This window comes from Diabrotica virgifera, chromosome 6 (genome assembly GCF_917563875.1).
Source record: "Diabrotica virgifera virgifera chromosome 6, PGI_DIABVI_V3a".
Classification (NCBI taxonomy): domain Eukaryota; kingdom Metazoa; phylum Arthropoda; class Insecta; order Coleoptera; family Chrysomelidae; genus Diabrotica; species Diabrotica virgifera.
The window spans coordinates 6,687,488-6,710,029 of NC_065448.1; the positions used below are offsets into that span (position 1 = coordinate 6,687,488).

At 32.4% G+C, this 22,542-nt stretch overlaps 2 protein-coding genes across 3 annotated transcripts in view; one reads left to right on the plus strand and one right to left on the minus strand.

The window, feature by feature from the left end:
- Positions 1-319: 319 nt before the first annotated feature.
- On the minus strand, positions 320-3,087 carry LOC114349447 (ribosomal RNA-processing protein 7 homolog A). Its single transcript, XM_028299827.2, has 3 exons — positions 2,944-3,087; positions 1,116-1,663; positions 320-541 (listed from the first exon to the last, which is right to left on the minus strand). Exons 1-3 carry the CDS (start codon positions 2,969-2,971, stop codon positions 383-385), a joined length of 735 nt encoding a protein of 244 aa, XP_028155628.1. The 5' UTR covers positions 2,972-3,087; the 3' UTR covers positions 320-382.
- Positions 3,088-3,655: 568 nt separating this feature from the next.
- Positions 3,656-22,542, plus strand: part of LOC114349446 (zinc finger Y-chromosomal protein-like) — a 28,017-nt gene continuing 9,130 nt past the window's right edge. The window contains exons 1-2 of one of the 2 annotated variants that reach the window (XM_028299825.2): positions 3,656-4,131; positions 7,552-7,789. In XM_028299825.2, the coding sequence (XP_028155626.1) occupies positions 3,808-4,131; positions 7,552-7,789 (562 nt within the window). In that variant the 5' untranslated portion in view covers positions 3,656-3,807. The remainder of the gene's footprint in view (positions 4,132-7,551; positions 7,790-22,542) is intronic. The other variant, XM_028299826.2, reaches the window with a different exon arrangement.

Below are 22,542 nucleotides of genomic sequence, written 5' to 3' on the forward strand. Positions count from 1 at the left end.
AGGAAAAAGAGATCGCCCAGCAGAAACTTTGAGAAGATCCATATTGGACGAGATAAGAGATCACGGAAAGTCTTGGAATGAGTTGAAGACCTTAGAGCAAAATAGATGGAGCGTTTTCACTGAAGCTCTATGCTACCTTTAGCTTATACCGTAGCCAACTACGAGATAAGTGTTAGGGCCTTTTTTAACATATTTTTTATGCGTTTTGAGGAAAGCTATGCATTAGATTTATTTAATAATATAATGACTAAATCAAATTGTCATTTTAGACCAGATTTAGAAAAATTGCCTTGGCAGTCAACGTGTTAAATAAAACCTCTTTTTTAGTATGTACAAATATAAATTTATTTATCCCAAAATACACAGTCAATGTAATAAAATTTTAATAAGGCTTAAACTTTCTCCCTTGTTTCATGAGTGCAACTTTTTCCTTGTCCTTTTCAAAACTCTTTCTCATGAGTGCAATCTGCTCTTTCTTCGATTCCCTTATTTGGAAGGTGTAGAAATTCTTTAGCTCCTTTTTCTTCGCACCTTTTTGCACCTACAATAAAAATATATTTAGTTTGAATTGAAAGACAATTTATATTTCAAGAGGTTCCTCTGCTATCGGGACTTAAACCTTGAGTTAAAAATACGACTGTTGAGGTGCTATATGCTATCCGTATTATACTACGGGATGGAAGCGTGGACACTGAAAAAAATTAACGTGAGGAGACTGGAGGCATTCGAAGAACACTGAAGATCTCATGGGTAGATAGAATAACCAACGTAGAGGTAATGAGACGTATGCATAAGGAAAGAGAAGTACTTCCTAACAATTAAAAGAAGAAAACTGAGATATATGGGACATGTGATGAGAGGAGATAAATATCTAATACTCCAGGTCATTATGCAAGGAAAAATCCAGGGAAAAGATCGATAGAAAGGAGACGTAACATATGGCTGAAGAACCTTAGGGAATGGTTTGGATGTAGTAACAATGAATTATTTAGAGCCGCAGTCTCAAAAGTAAAAATCGCTCTGATGATTGCCAACCTTCGAAGTGGAGATGGCACCTAGAGAAGAAGAAAGGCCTACCCTACAAGGATTGTACATAGAGCATATTAAATAAATACCTTTTCATTCAATTTGTTGGCTAAACTCTCCTTCCTGGATAGTCCCGGTTTTCTACCACCTTTTGTAACAACCGTCCATCCTTCATCATCCACATTTTCTTCTGTTTTGTCTTTCTTCTCTTGGCTGTCAAAATCGGCCATAAATTGTTCCACTTTTTTCCTTAAAACGTCCCGGTCACAGATAGAATTATTATAATTTTTAACCCACAAATTAAGTCCAGTCTCTATTGGTTCATTATCAGTTGACATGGGCTTCAACGATTTCAATTGCAGGGCTCTAACTAAGTGGTCTCTTTTGTTAAAAACTATATACGCTCTTTTAAAACCATCTCCTTCTTCCTTTGTGTTCTTTTCGAAAATTATTCGTCTTATGTTGCCCACACTGGAAAAAGCGTTCCTTAAACCTACTTCTGTTGCTGTGGGAGGAACATTTAACATAAAGAGAGTCTGGCCAGGAGGTTTGTCTTCGCTAACAGCTCTAACGGAGTGTTCTTTTATGTATACATCATGACTGCTTGTGCACTCCGTAGAAAATACCAATGGTAAAACTGAAAAAGATATTCGTGTCATTAAAAATGTGTACTGGAATCAAACTGTTATCGTAAAAATTTGAGATAACTACACCGACGAAATCCCCATACAACTAGGATTCAGACAAGGCTGCATCTTGTCACCAACATTGTTCAATGTTTACTCAAACCAGTTATTTAAAAAGGCACTTGAGAGACAGCTATATGAAATATAAATCAGCGGGAAACTAGACTGCGCGTCACAGAAAACGGGCACCCCAAAAAATGGGTCATTTTTGATGTCTCTCCTAAACCTGCTGTCCGATTTAAATAATTTTTTTAATATGTTATAGCCTTATTCTTTAGCAATATCGCTGTAATAATAGTGTTGCTAAACAGGTCAATTTTCATTGTATGCCGTGTGTACGAATCAAACTGTGTTTTTATCTCAAAGTTCGCAACACCCTTTGGAATATTCTAGCATTTTAACATTCTGTTTTTTTATTCATTCGCTTATGTTGGATAATACAAAAGTTAGGTACTTTAACAACTAGCCATGTTCTTCATTAGTACAGGGTGTTTCTAAATAAGTGAGACAAACTTTAAGGGGTAATTCTGCATTAAAACTTAATGACAGATTGCTTTATAATCAGATGTCCGCAAATTCTTCGTTACTGAGATACGGGATGTTGAATTTTTGCTTACAAACTGACGATTTATTTATTGCTTTAAAACCGGTTGAGATATGCAAATGAAATTTGGTGGGTTTTAAGATGAAGTTATTGCACATTATTTGCAAATCTTTCATTATGAGTCTCTCTCTCTCTCGGCTTATAGAGTTTCCGCCGAGTGATTTACGGTAACGCTATTTTGATAAAACCTCAAAAATACAATTTTAGTAAAAGAAAATCATAGCATAGTATCACACAGATAATCAGGGTTCTACTGTCCTTCCAAAGTGATTTTGGATCATTTTTAGGCCAGTATCTATCCCTTTGATATAGTTGCTGAAGCAAATTTCAGACAGTTGTTTACATTTAGCTCTTAGATGGGAAAATCTAATCTAGGCAGCATCAGAATGATATTACTTAACATAAACAGAGGCGGATTTGAAGATTTGCCGCTCCTAGGCTATTCACAATTTGCCGCCCTCCCCCCACCCGTTTTTTACTTTTTTACCAAAATTTGCTACCCCCTGAATTCTGCAGCCCTGGGCTATAGCCCATTCAGCCCATATGTAAATCCAGCCCTGAACATAAATCTTACTTTTTACATCTTAAAATAACTTAACTAATCGAAAAACTGTAGATTAAACATACCTGTAAAAGTACTTATATCTGAAGACATTGTACTATATACTGTTGACAAGTTTTTAGAAAATTAGATATATAATTTTAATAGATTTCACATTTCAACATGGTTATGTTCATTTATTTACCAAACTGACACTTTGACACATGTTCATTGACATTGACAGTTGGTTACTTCTTCTTACATTCAGATCCTCGTTTCGTCATATACAGTATGGTACGAAAAGGTTAAACTGATTTTTAGTTTTGTTATAAATTATTATTTTCTACATTTAAATGAATTTAACATTTCTGTTATTTTCGCTTGACTTTATGGATCATTGTAAAAAGGCAGGTATTTGCTATTCTAGTATGCTTCATACTTTGTGTTCAAATATCTTGTAATATTTTGTATTTTTCAGTTTCAGTGATAGCTCATGCTCTTCATGCTTGCAATTCTGTATTCAGTATTGTTGGTGTAGATGAATATATCAAATAAATCTTTATACATAACTCTTTATTATAGTCTAAATTTGCAAAAGAAAAATTTCTGAAGAATACTATTAGAACCTGTTGTTTCCTAATAGATATGCAACTATAATTACATCTTGAAAATCAATACTTTTAATGAAAACGGTTTCACATATTTTCAATTACATAAATGTTTTTAGTAATTTTAACATTTAACATTGTATATCATGTAGCAGGCTAAAAATAGTTTTAAGTAAAAATGTACCAAGTTTCAAAAAAATGTTGCGTTATCGATGTGTCATCTGTCACTTCTTTTTCTTCTGCCTGTGCGCGTCACCATCAACTCAACAAAAAAGAATTGAAGAATCCCCATTGCTAAATAACCTAAAGAGTCATAAAACATAAGAAATCCCTCAAGAAGAAATGAAAACCAGCATAGAAACTTTAGCTTCTGAAGAAAATGAAGAATTTAATAGCGAAAAAAACGTGTTGAGGTGTCTTGATTGCGAATTTGAAACTGAAAACATCGATGAACTCGATGACCATATTCTCGCTAACCACGAACTTAAGGACGAGGTGGTTCATTCAGAAGACAAATTCGTGATTGTTCAAGATGATGACCACCCAGCTCGGAATACTAGAAAAAGAACAAGATCGACGCGACCCAAGAACCTTCCGAAAGATATACCTAGAGCAAAGATCATAGTTAAAAACCATGACCCTAAGTTCAAGCTGTGTGATGCAGATGTAAGTATTTACATTTATTTATTTAAGTAGAAGTAGGATATTCAGATGTTTACATTAAAAAACTGTTCATCTGATTTACTAGAAATACAGGGTTGAGCATAAGCATAAGTCAGTTTACCAATTTACATACCAAACAAAAAGAAAAAAAACCATACAGAAAACTAATAGTTTATTGCTTTGTTTATTTGGTTCTAGTTCCGTTTATGGGTAGACTGTTTATGGATATAAAATTTATACCAATGAAGCTGAAGGGAAAATTCTACAAAACAGCCATAAGACCGGCTATGATGTAAGGAACTGAATGTTGGGCAGTGAAAAAGAAAGAGGAACAACGAATGCATGTAGCGGAAATGAGAATGCTTAGATGTATGAGTGGAGTGACAAAGAAGGATAAAATTAGAAATGAGTATATGAGGGGATATCTAGGTGTGGCACCAATTGATGCCAAAATGAGAGAGCATAGGTTAAGATGGTTTGGTCATGTTCAACGTCGAGACATTAATCACCCAATACAAAGAATAGCTGAAGTGCAGATTCTTGGAAGGAGTAGGAGAGGAAGACCAAAGAAGACCTGGGGGAGACGATAAGGCAGGACATGTTGGTAAAGGGGATTAACATTGATATGACCCAAGATAGAATTGTGTGGAGAAATGCAATTAGGGAAGCCGACCCCGCATAGGGATAAGGCAAAGAGAAAGGTGATGTTTGTGTTCAAAATGCAGACCACCTTCCTCTATGCAACTATCACATCGTTTATTTACGCTTTTGCAGGTTTTATCAAAGAATTCTGAGTTGTAGTGGATTACATTGAATTCCTCTCTAATAGGGCTTTTCATTCACAGTCATTTGTTTCGAACTTCTGTCATGTGTCACATAATATTAATATATCTACTTCATACGTTATTGGTATATTACAATGATACAAACCAAAGACGTATGACGTAGATATATTAATATTATGTGATACATGACAGAAGCTCGAAACAAATGACAATCGATGAAAAGCACTATTCTGGTTTACAAATGTTCAATCACATAGTGACAGCGAAAAGGCAGGACCTCGTAACTGAAAAATTTGTATAAAATGAGTTATTTTGGTTTTCGCTTTAGAATAACTGTAGCTGCATCTATTAAACATCAGTTAAAGTTGGCTAAATTTCCGGAAGGCTCTAACACCCGATTTCACCAACGATACCTAAATAGTTGCTTTATTAAGTAATTCTTATCGATAGGAACTGCCTAAGTCAATACTTAGAAACAATCGCGTTTCACAACTAAAAGCAGTGCTTATCTAGGAAATGCTTTCCTAGGTATTACCTTGGGTACGTTTGAACTATTTTTGATAAATAAAAAGAAGAATAAGATGACATTACCTTACTTTTTCGATTATTTGTCATTATTGGTTGTTTGCCAAGTTGGTTTTATTCAGTTTTGTACTGTTATAGTTATTTTATTTAGCAGCTAGTTATTTGTGAATTAAGTTTGTTTAAGTTTTGTATGTTATTTGTATAATATGTACAGTGAAATGGAGGAAAATAAAAGAGTTGTCAATTCCACATAAGTATTATGACGAAAAATTAAAGTTAGTTGAATTGTCGTTAATGATATAATTTTAAAATAAATATGTTGAAAATTGCTTCTTTTATTATTAATTTTTAATGACACACTTTTAGTGATATCATGAATGGGATTTGAAACACAACACTAGTTTGTTAGGTAGTAGGTAGACTATCATCCATAATTTTGTCAATAGACCTGTAAAAAACTCCAAATTATTTTTTATATTTTCCAACACATATTATATTATTAATATAAAAGATAATACAAAATTACAACTACTAATATACCTAATATTACAGAATAATAGAAAAATTAAGGTAGGAATCAAATTATTGACAAACGTCACAAGTACATTAGTCAAAATTGTAAAAACATAACCTGACTGTCAACGATAAGTAATACCTAAAGTTTAGGGAGATCGAAAACCGTATCCTAACGTAAGGTAATGCTTAAGCGGTTTAGGCAATTCTTATCGTATGGTGAAATCGGTTTTAGAGTTAGCAAGTACTTAAACCCACTTAGGTAATTCTTAAATATTTAGGTATCGTTGGTAAAATCGGGCATAAATTAGAGAAAACGGTACTACTAAACCTAATAAGATACGCCCTAAATGAAAAATATACTTCTAAAGTTATAATAAAAAAACGAAGAAAAACATCGAATTTTTCCTTCATTTTTTTACATTTTGATTATTTAAACAATGTTCCGGACCTTTTTGAGAGGGCGGATAACTCAAATATTAGTATTTGATTTATTTTCAAGCAATTTCTGCAAAAAAATTTGAGTCACCTCTCAACGTCCATCTCAAAACAGATTCACCCTGGACTACATACAGTTTGCAGTTTTTGATATTTGCCACACATTGCCCTGTTACAGCTGTGGCAATGATTGGAAGTATGATTTCCTTTACAAAATATTTTCAACTGATATTTTTTTCGGTTTTGGATAGTAACAGTGATAGTTGTTGGTAGACCTGGTGTTGCTAGGCGTAGTTCCAGATTTTGGGAGGCAAGGTATGGGGCCCATCATTCTTCACACAGCCGAAGAATAAACTTACAAAGACTGAGTTTACTTCCAGTTATTTCTTTATAAAGAATCCATGCATTTATTGCTTCCAAGTCAAGAGTATTATAAAACATGTACATAGGCCATCATCTTGAAGTTACTTTTGTAGTATAAAGACGCATCATTTGGTCCTCTACACCAACAATTGCATCTTTGTGTTCACCAACAATAATTGTATCTTTATTACGTAGATGATCAGTACCAGTATAAGGGTAACCATTTACAATAAACATGCATAAATATAATTTTACCCATCCGACAAGAATTTGAAAGAAAGGCTCGTCGACTTTCCCAGAAAACGATAATAACTTACACAGGGCCAATTTGGCCCCTTTAGACTTCTATGGTAGATTTGTTAGAAAAACCATTTAATAAATTTAGTAAACAATATTTTTTTGTGTTAAATAAGGCTTTGTATCAAAATATTAAGTCATAAAATATGAAATTTTTATTGCCTCAAATAAAAAAACTACAATAATTTTAAATCGCAACAGGGGCCAAATTGGCCCCTCCGACTTTCTACTGTTAAATTGTCTTAAAATTATCTGAGGTATCTCTAGTCTTCGTTTGTCAGGAGAGTTTCTGGAAACCCTGTATAGGCATATATCTAACAAAAATGGTTACAGTCCTGAACAGTCTTTTTTGGCTTATTTCTCTTGTGTAGGTGTAAGAAAATAATTGTGTATTGTTATTGTTAGATGTGGATCCAGAGGGGAGCTTTTATTATGTGCTAGTTCTTATTGTATATTGTTTAATCCATGTTCCTGTTTTCTCATATATACATAAACCTTCCAGGAATGTGAGGAAGATGGAAAACCTGGGAGGCCTCCAAAAAGAGGAAAAAGGCATCCAAGTGAACCTATGAATTGTGAATTATGTGACTTCAATACTACAAAAAAGAGTGTACTAGCGACACATATGTTAAATCATTCAGATTTGGTACCACCAGTTTTCTACAAGTGTTCGCAATGCCCATATCAAACAAAAAGAAAAAATGACATGCCTAAACATATGTTGGGACACTGCAGTAATGGTAAATTTGTTTATTTTGCTTTACTTTTGAACACTGTTGTAGAAATTATTCAAAAACTGTTTATATTTAAATTTTTTGAAATAAATTTTTTTATGTCACACAAAGTGTTAAATAAGGCCCTTATTATTAAGGCGGTAGGCACAAAATCTTGGTCCAATGCTATTTAAATGCATTAATTTTTTTCGAATCCTGAGAAAACTAATAAGTATTTTTGCAGAATGAAAGATTGCATTACAGTAGACGCCCTCTTAACCGACCATGACGGGACCTGCCCATAGGTAGGATAATCAAAAAGTCGGTTAAACCGAAAATCTTTAAAACTACCCTCAGAAACACATTACATATGTAACTCTATTAAAAATGTATATATTTTATGATCTATAAACAAAAAAGTTGTATGTACATATAGTCCGTCCGCTATAACTTTTCCCATGGGTCACGATTCATTTTCAAACAAATTAAGTCAAAACATAAAGTGAAACGAACGTCGATGTGTATACAGAGAGAGTCTGTAATTTGGAATAAATTCAATGTCTTAAATACTAATTGTTTTTTTGAAAAATGCTTAGACCCTTCGATTAGTATTTCAAATTGTCCTTTTTGACATACAATAATAATGTATACAGGGTGTCCCAATTTAGAGATATGACGTCATTGTTGATTTTCTTAAATGGCAACACTGTCATTTTGATAGCTATTTTGATAGAATGTGTAAAGTTATACACAACTGCAAAATTACAAATTTTTGTTCTCTACCATTTACAAGATAATAGAAAATAGCAAAGTTATGTCTGTAATTTGGAATAAATTCAATAATTAAAATACTAATTGTTTTTTTTCATAACTTTGTTATTTTTTATCATCTTGTAAATGGTAGAAAATAAAAATTTGAAATTTTGCAGTTGTGTATAACTTTACACAACCAATCAAAATAGCTATCAAAATGACAGTGTTGCCATTTATGAAAATTAACGATGACGTCATATCTCTAAATTGGGACAATCTATATACATTATTATTGTATGTCAAAAATGACAATTTGAAATACTAATCGACGGGTCTAAGCTTTTTTCAAAAAAACAATTAGTATTATAATTATTATTGAATTTATTCCAAATTACAGAATTAACTTTTTTATTTTATATTATCTTGTAAATGGTAGAGAATAAAAATTTGATATTTTACAGTTGTGTATAACTTTACACACCCTATCAAAATAGCTATCAAAATGACAGTGTTGCCATTTAAGAAAATCAACGATGACATCATATCTCTAAATTGGGACACCCTATATACATTATTATTGTTTGTCAAAAAGGACAATTTGAAATACTAATCGACGGGTCTGAGCATTTTTCATAAAAACAATTAGTATTTGAGATATTGAATTTATTCCAATTTACAGACTCTCTCTGTATACATATGTAATTAACTTTATCACTCACAAGGCAAATTATGAAACTTGTATGACCTCTAATCTAAAAATAGTATCATCCAAAAAGGAGTAGGGTCGGTCGGTTAAGCCGACGGTCAGTTAAAGGGAGGTCCGTTAAGAGGGCGTCTATTGTATTACTGTGGGCCGATAGTCCCTGAAAACTTCTATATGTTTATTTTAATAAGTTACAGGGGGAAAAAAAAGAGAAAATTTAGTGTGATTTTTAATTTCAAATATTTCATTCAAAAGAAACTTTTTGTTTATTCTAAGGGACTTTCGTTCATCATTTATAATGTAATCTTTCATTCTGCATTTAAATTTTTCAAAAAGATTTATTAGTTTTGTCAGGATTCGAAAAAAATAATGCATTTAAATAGCATTGGACCAAGATTTTACGCCTACCCCATTAACAATCTTATTTTAAAATGAAATTACAACTTGGAAAATCCTGTAGAATTAACAAAATAATCGTTTTATGTAGTATCATGTCTTTGCATGATCTAATTAAATGAAATTCAAGGGATCCTGATGAAAATCTTTGTCATGTGTCATATTTTATAGCTTTTAATCAATGTGAAATTTTCTTTTATTGAATCATTTTCTACAATTTGTGTTTTTAGTTTAATTATTTATTTAACAATTCATAGTTTTTTACTTACTTTTATATTTAATATTATTTTTAATTATCAAATGACTGTTAATAGACCTTAAATTAATGGACCATGTGTTTATTGTAAAATTGTTCATTTTTTTCACACTTCCATCACTGTTTGATTAGGAGTATAAATTACAATAAATAGTAAAACAACACAAAGAGTCCTTATTTTTTGAAATTGTAAATTGTTTATATCAAGTAAACTGTATTTAGTATTTATAATCCAATTTTATATTAAGTGATGAGGTAGTTCAGAGAAATGAGGAAAAAAAAATATCATGTTGGTGACACAACCCCCTCCAGGGCGAAACCAAATTTTTTGAGTAGTATGGACATCTATATTAATAACCTATATGTTTCCTGCAGCCGATTTTGATGATATATATAGTTATAAACAAATGGAGATTAAAAAACGGTAAATTTTCGCTTTTTTCGTCTATAACCAAAAAGTTAAGTATTTTAAACATACATCGTATAAAAAACTTCAATATGGCGTTCGCTGAATATGTCTATCCTTAGTGGTTGCTTAGGAAATTGCAAAATAAATCATAAATTTTGAGTTTCTATATATATTTATAACTTATGTAAAAATTAACTTAGAGTGTTCTTATTACACGGAATGCTGAGACTCCTGGTGCTTAAATCATACCCTAAATTTCAAAGCAATTGGTCAAATAGTTTAAAAGGTATTTAATTTATTTATCCCAAATTAATTTTTTTGCAACAAGTCAGAAAATGATGAAGTTACACTAATACTTTGGATAGTTTATGAAAGAAGAAGATTTATACTATTAATTTAAGAGGATCGGTACGTATTTTCGGCTGCAATGCTATTCAAATGGGGATTCATTTTTTTCGAATCCTGAGAAAACTAATAAGTATTTTTGAAAAATGTAAACGCATAACGAGCGATTATGTTATTAGCGAGGGCCGAAAGTCCCTGAGAACTTCTATAATGTTTATTTTAATAAGTTACAGGGGTGAAAAACTAAGAGAAAATGTAGTGTGATTTTTAATTTCAAATATGTCATTCGAAAGAAACTTCTTATATATTCTAAGGGACTTTCGGCCCTCGATAATAATTTAGTCTTTCATTTTGTGTTTAAATTTTTTAAAAATATTTATTAGTTTTTTCAGGATTCGAAAAAAAATGGACACCATGTCCGTGGAAATCGAACATTCGCTATCTTTGTCATACAACGCACTCAGTCGAATATAATGTTATGACAAGACTTAAGACAGTGACAAGTAGAGATGTGTCCAACCCGCTATTTTGATATAGCAGTTCATTCTGCTACTGCTTTTTAACGCTTTTACGATGATAATAAAATCAATCAAAGAGTGGTTTAGTAAATAGTATTGATAGAGATTGATAGTGTATTTGAAAAATAATAATTGATTTAAGGCGTACAATTAATAAAAAGTTATTTATTGTTTATATATTATTTATGGAAAATTTTATAAGAGTTTGTTCCGATAACCGTGAATAGGTAAGAGTTTAGCTATAAAGTAAAGTGCCCATGGTGGCATAAAATGTAGTAAATGCTAATTCTTCAAGTACCTACGTACTACATTTTTGAAGATTTCACTACACTTAAAAAGCATTTGCTTTTCTCCGTAGTATTTGCTTCTATTTGCCAGCCTACATAGAAGAATGTACTACGCTTTTGAAGTATGTGCTTGTTTAGTAGTATTTTGCTTCAGTTTAAGTGAAGTTGGTGGGTGGACGTCTTCGGCGTAGGTATTTTTTTGTTACAATATGGCAGCATTTATGAATGTGTGTCATAGAAAAATTTACAAACTAAGAAGAAGATTCTTAATTTTTGGGGTCATTCTTTTATCAAATAAAATTTAATAATTGTGAAGAAGATTAACAAATAACAATTGTTCATTTTTATCCTCGCGTAACTCGTTTGTCGCTTCGGAATCTGAGTCACTCGTTTTTACTCATGTACAATTCTAATAATTAAATAATCCAACAAATAGTTTACTCCTTTAAAAGAGAATAAAATTTAATGCGAAAATTCTTGGTTTACCGATAGATTTTATAGATCATATTTTCACTATAAATTTAAAATTAATTTGAAAAATACAACAGTAATTAATTTGATTTATGTAAAAAAGTACTTACTTCAATTGAGCTAACCGTCTATTTCTTCGCTTTTCAGTAACACATTTCTTGTAACAACGTCCCATATTTTAATTTGCGCAAATAAAGAAATAAATAAAGTCTTTATAAATTAATTGAGTAATACTACATTTGTACATTTATACAACGCAGTTCTTCACATGTTCAAACCTTATCTAAGCTTTCCATGGTAACAGTACATTATTAAAATAACTTTACAATTTTTTTTTTCGACTATTTGTATAGTATATAAATAATGGTAACCACTGAATACATAATTAGTGAAAAAATATTCCTATCATTTATACAAGTAAAGGTTATCCAAGAACCAAGAACATTCAAAAACTGAACGAAACCGAAATAGCCATCTCTGCCTTTCTAATGACAATGTCACTGTCAACCTAATATTTACATCTGCAGTTTCCATACCAGTGAGAATTTTACTACACGTAATTTGCCGTGTAAAGACAGAAAAAGTAGGGATAGCCGTAAAATATTTGCGAATTATGTACCCATAGCCTTAATTAAAAAAAAATGACAAAAAATAATTCTAAATACTGTAAAATTATTTTGCAAAAACAAGTGAATTAAAAAAAGGGGGGGCTAACTTCGTTCCTAATTGTGCTAGGACAATTGTTTTCCTTTCTAAATGTGTATAAAAATTCAGTCTTTCCAAATATGAAAAAATAATTTTTCTACGGGTAACGGATAAAAAGTTATTCTAATTGTTTATAAGTAAATAAAAAATTCAACGTGTTTTTGCAATATAATTTCACACTGTTTAAAATTACTTTTTGTCATTTTTTTAAATTAAGTCAATAGTATAAATGTTCTTCTTCCATAAACTGTCAGAAGTCTTACTGTAACCTCACAATTTTCTGACTTAGAGTGTTGCAAAAAAAATGAATTTGGGATAAACAAATTAAATAACTTTTTAACTATTTGACCAATTGCTTTGAAATTTAAAATATAATTTAAGCACCAGAAGTCTCAGCAATTCGTGTAATAAGAAGGTTCTAAGTTAATTTTTCCAGAAGTTATGAATATTTATAAAAACTCAAAATTTATTATTTATTTTGCAATTTTCTAAGCAACCAATAAGGGTAGACATATTCAGCGAACGCCATATCGAAATCTTTTGGACGACTTATGAGTTTATTACTCTTAAATTTGTTGAAACTGCTTAACTTTTTGATTATAGACGAAAAAAGCGAAAATTTACCGTTTTTTGATCTTCATTTGTTTATAACTATGTATATCATCAAAATCATCATCATCATTTGGCTCTACAACTCTATGTGAGTCTTGGCCGCGTTTACTATTTCCCTCCATTGTTGTCGGTCCTGAGCAGCTATTTCCCATTGCTGTACTCCCATTTTGCGTAGATCGCTGGCTACTGCGTCCTTCCATCTCTTTCTTGGGCGACCAACTGACCTTTTTCCATCGGGCCTTTCCCAGAATGTGGCGTTTAGAAGTCTTTCGTCACTTGATCTTAGTACGTGACCCGCCCATCGTATTCTGATTGATTTAATGTAGCGTACTATGTTTTCATCTCCGTATATTGTCTGGAGTTCATCATTGTGTCTTCTTCTCCATTCTCCTGTTGTCTCTTCTCTGCAAGGCCCATAGATAGTCCGCAGTATCTTTCTTTCAAGTACCAGTAATTTTGTTGTTTCCCGCTGATTCAGAGTCCAGGTTTCGCTTCCGTACGTTATTGTGGGACGAATTATTGTCTTATATACTCTTATTTTTGCTGGTCTTGAGAGTATTTTTGATTTAAGTAGGGTCCTTAACGAGTAATATGCCCTGTTTCCTGCAATAATCCTGGCTGCCACGTCCTTTTCATAGTTATTTTCAGATGTTATGATCGCTCTCAAGTACTTAAATTCTTTGACGACTTCAAAATTGTATTCATTAATTGTTACTGTTGTTCTGAAGCTATTTTCTTGTGGTAAATATAACCCAAATCGGCACCCGATTTGGGCGTCGAAACGTTAATAAAAATCATTTTTTAATAATATTGTGGCTTATTTCCCATTCTAAATAGTTAAAATTAATTGTTACGTTTTGTCTAACCCTTGGTCTTGGGTTCTTCGTAACCACCATGTACTTGGTCTTGTCCTCGTTGACCTTAAGACCAACTTCCTTGGCTCCGTTCTCGAATAGGGTGAAAACTTCTTTTGCATCTCTGGTGGATTGTGCAATTGTGTCCACATCATCCGCAAAGGCTAATAGTATTTTTGATCCTTGGGCGGCAAATCCGTTTGTCAGTTGTGGCTGAGCTTTCCTTACTGCATGTTCCAGTGCGAAGTTAAACAGCAGGGGGGCGAGAGGATCTCCTTGTCTAAGTCCTGTGTCAATGAGGAATTCCTCCGACGTGTTGCTGCCAACTCTGATTCGTGCGGAAGCGTTCTCCGTGCTCACCTTTGCTAATCGTACCAGTTTTCCAGGTACATACTCCCATTTCTACCATAGTCTCCCACAATGCTTCTCTGCTAACAGAATCGTAAGCTTGTTTGAAGTCCACGAAGATTTGGTGTACATCGCGGTTGAATTCCCAGTTTTTTTCCAACACCCGGCGTAGGACGAAGATCTGGTCTATAGTCGACCTTCCCGGTCTGAATCCGCTTTGGTAGTCGCCTATTATTTCCTCTGAGTATGGAGTTAATCTTCTAAACAGTATTATGGATATATCTTGTATGTTGTATTAATTAACGATATTCCTCTATAGTTCCGACATATTTGTTTGTCTCCCTTCTTGTGAATAGGTATTATATGATTATATCATCAAAATCGGCTGCAGGAAACATATAGGTTATTAATATAGATGTCCATACTACTCAAAAAATTTGGTTTCGGCCTGGAGGGGGATGTGTCACGAGAAAAATCTTATTTCTCTGGACTAAGGTTCTAAGTTCCCCATCAAGATTCTCCCAAATCAGTCTCCTTATCATGGAGCTACTTTACTTGGTGTTTTTTCCGTTGTGCTCTTTTCTTGGTTGGTTGTGAATTTCTTGCTTAAGTTTGACTGTTGTCAATATATAATTATTCTCTGCATCTGCTTCTCTGTAGCTTTAACAATCAGTAACCAATCTAATGTATTTTCTTTCATTGAGAACATGGTCTATTTGATTCATTGTTTTCCCATCAGGGGAGATCCACGTTATGTTCTATTGAAAATTCTATTAGTTTTTTTTTCCATTGTCATTACTTTCTTTATGCAGGCTTTTATTTATTTATTTATTTATTTTACGGGCAAGCCCAATTCTACAAAAATACATAGTGTACAGAAAAAAAAAACAATAACATAATATAATATAAAAAACAGACATACAGAAATATAAATATAATATTAGAAGTAAATATGTACTATGAAATAATATCATAAAACCAAGTTAACAAATTACAGACGCTTCACTCAAATATTGATCCCATCTAAATTTCTTTTAAAACGACTGATGGAGTTGTCGAACAGTTGTAAATTGCAAAGGGAGTTTGCTAAATTCAAGACTCTGGGTACGAATGAAAAAAGTGAATAATTAAACCTGTGGAATGGTACATAAAATGTTCGCACTTGTCTAGTGGTGCGAGGTGGTACAAACAGTGCGATCTTATTAAGTAGTTGAGAACAACTACATATACCATTTAAGATCTTGAATAATAGCAAAAGGTCCCTTTGTTTTCTCCTGCTTGCAAGAGAAGGGACCTGCAGTTGATGCTGCCATACAGCGTAATCTTGATAGGTATGAAGCTTAAAAGCAATGTAACGGAAGAAACTATTTTGGACTTGTTCAAGTTTCCTAATGTAGACCAAGTAGTGTGGGGACCACACTGAAGAACAATACTCAAGGTGAGACCTGACCAAAGAGAAGTAAAGAACTCTAATACTGGATATGTTTGTAAAATCACGAGTTGTTCTTTTTACAAAACCCAGCATTTTCATAGATGTTTGAATGACATTGATGATGTGAGTATTGAAACAAAGAGAGTTTTCCAGTGTAATCCCCAAGTCCTTGATTCTATTAACAGTGTTGAGCAATTGGCCATCAATGTAATAGTTTGATAATATTGGGTGGTGAGTACGGTTAAAGTTAATTACATGACATTTGATTGAATTAAGGTTCATACCGTTAAGTGAACACCATGCAGAGAGGTTATTCAGTTCTGATTGCAATATGGCAGCATCATAATGATTTTTTATAACTTTAAAGCACTTCAAGTCATCAGCAAATAGCAAGGCGTTACAATCGTGAAATAGCTATTTGTATAACAAGGGAGGAAAGTGCTTCTTTTCCTCCCGAGAATGAAGTTTACTGCCCGACGCGTAGCGGAGGGCAGTAATCATTCAAGGGAGGAAAAGGCACTTTACTCCCATGTTATACATATGGTTTTTCCACCTTCCTCAAATAACAAGTCATTTTATCATTTTTTACTTAATTTATTTATGTAACTAACCAACAAAATTTATTAGAACCAAAACTAGCAAGTAGGTACAATATAACTGTCAACTGTCAAATATAAGTCAAATTATTAATGTAAACATTGTTAAATCAGAATAAAAATTTACTGTTTTTTACCATTCTGCAAAATACAGAGTGTTTTTAAATAAACGTTAAAATGTATAGATACTTACGTAATAGAAAATAGATATTGTACAGGGCGTCAACAAGTTATATTTCATGAATGAAATACCATGACGTCACTTTTACTTTTCCTCCCTAGGGAGGAAAAATATTTTCCTCCCTAGGGAGGAAAAGTACAACTTTGCTCCCTATAATCAGGTCCGGAAAAGTATACTTTCGGTAGAGGTAGGTGGAAAAACCTTTTACCACCTGCTATATTTATATAAGTATCTTCTCTTCCTACTTTCTCATTCATTTCTTCCACAGTTGTTGTGTAATATTTTCTCTTTCTGTTCTATAGGAACATGTGCGTTAATTATGCTGATTTCTCTGTAATTCCAGCGTTATCTTTCAGATTTTGTTACTGCTGTGCTTATACTACTTTCAGATAAGTTAGTTACTACTGTGCTTATTCTATCTGACACAATAAATCCCATCTTCAGGTATCTGTTTGGTCCGCCCCTTTAAAAAAGAGTACTTTTCCAACTTTCACTATCTCACTTCCCAGCTGCCTGTTTTCTTTAAGGCCATTATTTCGATTCTATATTTCTCACATATTTCATCTAAATTTCTTAATGCTTCTTCCTTGTAGGTCCTTTCCATGTTTTATGTTCCCACTTTCAATCCATTTTCAATTTGTTTGTTTCCTTTCTTGCTCTCTTCTTTTTCTTCTGCCAAAGGCTCCCATTCTGCATCTGCTCCTTCTGTTCATCCCACATGCATCCTCTACCGTGTACTATTATCTTTTTGTATCCTATTTTTGCCATTTTTGTTTTACTCTTTCTTCATTCTCCACTTTGCATATTAATTTCTGAATTTCTTTTTCTTTCATTGTTTATGTAAATGCAGTAAGTAGTTGTGGTTTTTTAACTTGCTCTTGTTTTTCAATATCTCTGCTTTTTCTATCATTGTTTCTGTTTAACAAAGTTCTGTAAGATAGTCACTTGTTCGATTCTTGATCCTCTTTTCAGCTAGTCCATTTAGATATTTCTCTATCTCCTCCTCCTCTATGCATGGGTCAGACTATTTTGTTTATTTATTGATTTGTTGATTATTTTTAGTACTTTTGCAAAAGGATTTAAATAATTATCCTTTTTCAGAAAATGATTAACTTTATAATTAAGGTCTATTAATATGTTTATTATAAGAAGACAAAAAATTGGACATTATAAGTATTTGTATTCGTTTTTATTTCACTTTTGTTTTAATTTTTTGTTTTTAATATGAATACTTTTTTACGGATGTTTTACTGTTTATTAAAAAGTCATTTGTACATGGGTGATCTAAAAAGTAAATACACAGTAGTTTATGTAGGTATATATACTTGAGTCCAGGGTTCTTTACTCGTGCGTCATCATTTAAACAATTCGAAATAAGTCGGAAATTTACTAAACGCAACGGCAAGTGACAGAAAGTGGCTACTGCTCTGACCACGGATTATATAGTAAAAAATTTGACGTTAATAAATAGAATGTCAAATGTAGGTTTTGCTTTAAAATTTTGGTGCATAGGTACAGCTACATTTGAAGTAGCTTAATAAATTGTTTTAATATCATTGATTAATAAATAAATAAACAATTTATAAAAAATTCAATATCATATTTTCTTTTTGTCATTTTATTCACTTTGGCGGAAGCTTAAACACTTCCTTAACTCTGCGAATGAGGTTAGTTTTGTATGTTGTAAAATACATGTAACAAATGTTGTAAATACACTTACCATAAAATTTCAAACTCCAATATAGAATTAGTTGTGAAAAAACTGTTTGTGTACTATAAAAAACTTCAAAATGCAAAAATTCAACACTGACAGCCACAAAAGTAAACAAACCAGAAACGTCACAAATGCTACTCAAAATCTGAAAATATCCCCAAACGTCTTTTTGTACCTATCTCTTTTCAATGTACTGAGTCTAGAGCGTTCAAAAAATTACATGTGTTTTTACTTAATAACAGGCGGTAGCTGATTTGTCATTAGTTTCATATGTGAAAGAGAATGATGCTAGATAAAAAGTATGTATTTTATCTCGCCAGGTATTAATGACGCACAGGTAAAGAATCGTGGACTCAAATGTATCGACTTCTTCAAGTGCTATCTTCGATTTGAAGTGATGTTAATATTTTTTGAGTAGAGGTATTTTCCTGTAAAATTTTTATGGCAAATTCTGTCAAAGGATTAAAATTATAGTCAATAAACCATAATGCATGTTGTGTTTTATGTTTACATAGGTATGTCTTTTATTTTTTAACTTCCGCACTTACTTTTTTCCTTTTCGTTTTACATAAAAAGCTGGTTAAAAATGAAAAAAAAACAAGCATTTTGGACGATTTCACAAAAATCACTTAAATTTTTCAGTGACCATGACGACAGTGTGTCGTCATAAAAGTTTCATCAAGGGTGTCGCCAGTAGTACTGCGTTACTAAATGAACTATTTAATTATGTGGTAACAGTCATGTGACATATGTTCAAGATGGACAGCGAATGTGTTAAACATAGAGGTATATATTGACATAGAGAGAGTATCATTCAAAGCGAAGTGACGACACCATCTTTTTTCTTTGGATTAGTGCTGTTTCACTCTTACGCATATTAAGCTGCGACAGTTGCCCTCCTCTTCCGTGCCTATACTTACACCTTAATGTCATCTTAGTTTCTCGGTACAATGTGCTAGAAAGAGATAGCGCAAACCAGTCGAAGAGATCTTGTCGTCAGGATGCGCGGAGTGAAGGCTCACTCTATGTTAATATGGTGTTAAAATGCAAAAAAAAATTAAATCATGCAGAAATTGTAGTAAATAACATCTCACAAATGCACTAAACTCGGCCAAAACAGGGTGCTGTAAAATTTGTTTGGTAAGGCTATTTGGGATACTTGCGTCTAGGGACAGCTATACTTTGCTGGCGAGCTTCTAGACAATTGACAGTCTAGTCAGGATTTGGCGGGCAATATTTGAAAAGTATATATTTATAATATTATAATGTTATGTAATATTATTTAAGACAGTAAATAAAAGATCTCATTCGCTTGTTCGATTATTTATATAAATGAAATTCAAAATATAAGTACTTTACCTAATACCTATTATACAGCATTAGCAATATTTTAAATAAAAAAGCAATATAAAATATAACATAATAATGTAGCTATACAATAAGTTGGAAACATATGGAAAACTTTTTTATTATTATCTAATTTTACGAAACAAAGCTATTCTTGATAAAAAGTTCTGCATGCTCTAAAACCTAGTATTCAACCAGCAGATATTAAATTTTATGAATATTATACGAGGTATGTCAAAAAACATGAATATTGCTGAAGAGTAAAGTAGCTTTATTTTTCACAATACAGTAGAACCTCGATTATCCGTCAGGGCTCCGGACCAAGGGTATGACGGATAATCGAAAAGACGGTTTATTAACAGAATATTGAAAAAAATTAAAAATTCACAGTACAACTCTCAAATTTCATTTGTATGTTTTGTTTGACAATATAAGAGGGATTTGTGTTTGTACAATCGAATCAATTTAAAATATTCTGAAATTTTTGTTTGTTTTACTGTTGCTTCACATTTTGCGACGGCTGAATTTCTTAATCGGCATACGATCATGCAATCTACTTTATTGGCTTCTTCTTGTTGAGAATACCACTCGATGAATTATTGCATATTCGATGCAGCTTCTCTAGATTATTTATGCAAATCTTTGTCAGTTACAATAAGTTCATCAACATAGCTACAGTCAAATTCCAAGTCTGTGTCAGCTTCTGAATCTGTTTGGTCCGCCTTTGTTGCCATTTCAACGATTTCTTTATATGTCAGCAATGGATAGCCGTTTGTGTCCTCATCACAAATCAAATTAACTTTTTTATTATTTTTTTACATTAAAAGTTTTGCTTATGTAGTCGATACAACTTCTGTATGTACCCTGACCGTTAACAGCTACAGGTAACGGTTAATGGAGAGACGGATAATCGAGGTTTCTACTGTATTGAAAATTGTTACTTTAAACAGTTGTTTGGAATTAAGAACTATATTATAATATGCAATTACATCCTTCTAATTGAAAATAAAAGTTTATTTTTTTTTCAAATTATGGATAACCAAACATTATTTTCAGTTATTTCAATTATGATAATTCTTTTATTATCAATTTTACGAAAAAAGTTATTCTTTATAAAATGTACTGCATGGTCTAAAACATAAAATAATACAACCATCTATATCAAATTCTATCAATTTTATACGACATAATATGTCATGTCAAAAATATGAATTTAGCTCAAGAGTAAATAAAATACATTTATTTTTCATAATATCGATAATTGTGATTATGAAAAGTTGTTCAGAATTAAAAACTATGTTCCAATATGTATCTAATTACATCCTTCTAATAGGGCTTTTCATCGCTTGTCATTTGTGGTTCGATCGGTTGGTTTCCATCGATTTGTGGGATGGGGGTAGTTCCACGTGTGACATGCAGCTATCTCTTTTAGGAACAAGAATCAACCCAAAATGCTAATTTTTGAAATTTCCGTGGTGATTTTTGCCCAGATTTTTATGTAAAATACCACTCTGTGCGACTTTAAGAGTTTTACTGCTCAGGACTAGTTTCTTTGGCTCATTCCGTCTTTCAAGTGGTAGCCCTAACTCACTTTTCGCAGAGCTCGTTCGAGCTCTGCGAAGTTAACTGTTTTGTGTATTCTTTTTTTTTTAGTGAAAACTTCTTTAGGGACGTTGTGCGATTTTTGGATAGGGGAAAAAGCATTGAATTCGCGACCGTCATCGCTGATGATATATATTATTTGTATGTATATATAAACTGTATAGAAGTATTTAAATTTAAAATAAATGTAAAACCTGTTTTAGGATGGGGGAAAACGATTTATTTCGCGACCGTCATCTCTTGGGCGAAATAAATTTTGTACCTATCTGTATTATGTGTATGTATACATAAATTGTATAGAAGTATTTAAATTTAAAATAAATGTAAAACCTATTTTTGGATGGGGAAAAAGGATTTATTTCGCGACCGTCATCGCAACCGTCATTTCTTCGACGAAATAAATTTTGTGCGTATATTTATTGAAGTGAAAACTTCTTCAGGGACGTCGTGCACTTTTTGAATGGGGAAAAATATTAAATTAGCGACCGTCATCGCTTCGACGAAATACATTTTTGAAGTGAAAATTTCTTTATGGCCGTTGTACACTTTTTAGATGGGGAAAATATTGAATTAGCAACTGTCTTCGGCGAAATAAATTTTTGAAGTAAAAACTTCTTTTGGGGACGTTGTGCACTTTTTAGATGGGAAAAGTATTGAATTAGCGACCGTCATCGCTTCGGCGCAATAAATTTTTGAAATAAAAACTTCCTTAGGGACGTTGTGCACTTTTTGGAAGGGAAAAAATTATTAAATTAGTGACCGTCATCACGTCGACGAAACAAATTTTTGAAGTGAAAACTTATTTTGGGACGTTGTGCACTTTTTGGATGGAAAATATTAAATTAGCGACCGTCATCGCTTTGATGAAATAAATTTTTGAAGTGAAAACTTCTTTAGGGACATTGTGCTCTTTTTGGATGGGGAAAAAGTATTAAATTAGCGACCGTCATCGCTTCGACGAAATAAATATTTGAAGTGAAAACTTCTTGAGGAACGTTGTGCACCTTTTGGATGGGGAAAACGTATTAAATTCACGACCGTCATCGCTTCGACGAAATACATTTTTGAATTGAAAATTTGTTTAGGGACGTCTGTACTTTTTGGATGGACCATCATCGCTTCGACGAAATAAATATTTGAAGTGAAAACTTCTTGAGGGACGTTGTGCACTTTTTGGATGTGCGACGAAGTAAATTTTTTAATTGAAAATTTCTTTAGGGACGTTGTGCACTTCTTGGATGGGGAAAAAGT

Bases quoted from the DNA above. Each gene is read 5' to 3' on its own strand.
- LOC114349447 (XM_028299827.2), bottom strand. From the start codon at position 2,971: ATGTCTTCAGATATAAGTACTTTTACAG. The intron at 1,664-2,943 runs GTATGTTTAATC...TATCTTTTTCAG, and splicing joins AGATATAAGTACTTTTACAG to TTTTACCATTGGTATTTTCT. The intron at 542-1,115 runs GTATTTATTTAA...TTTTTATTGTAG, and splicing joins CCAACAAATTGAATGAAAAG to GTGCAAAAAGGTGCGAAGAA.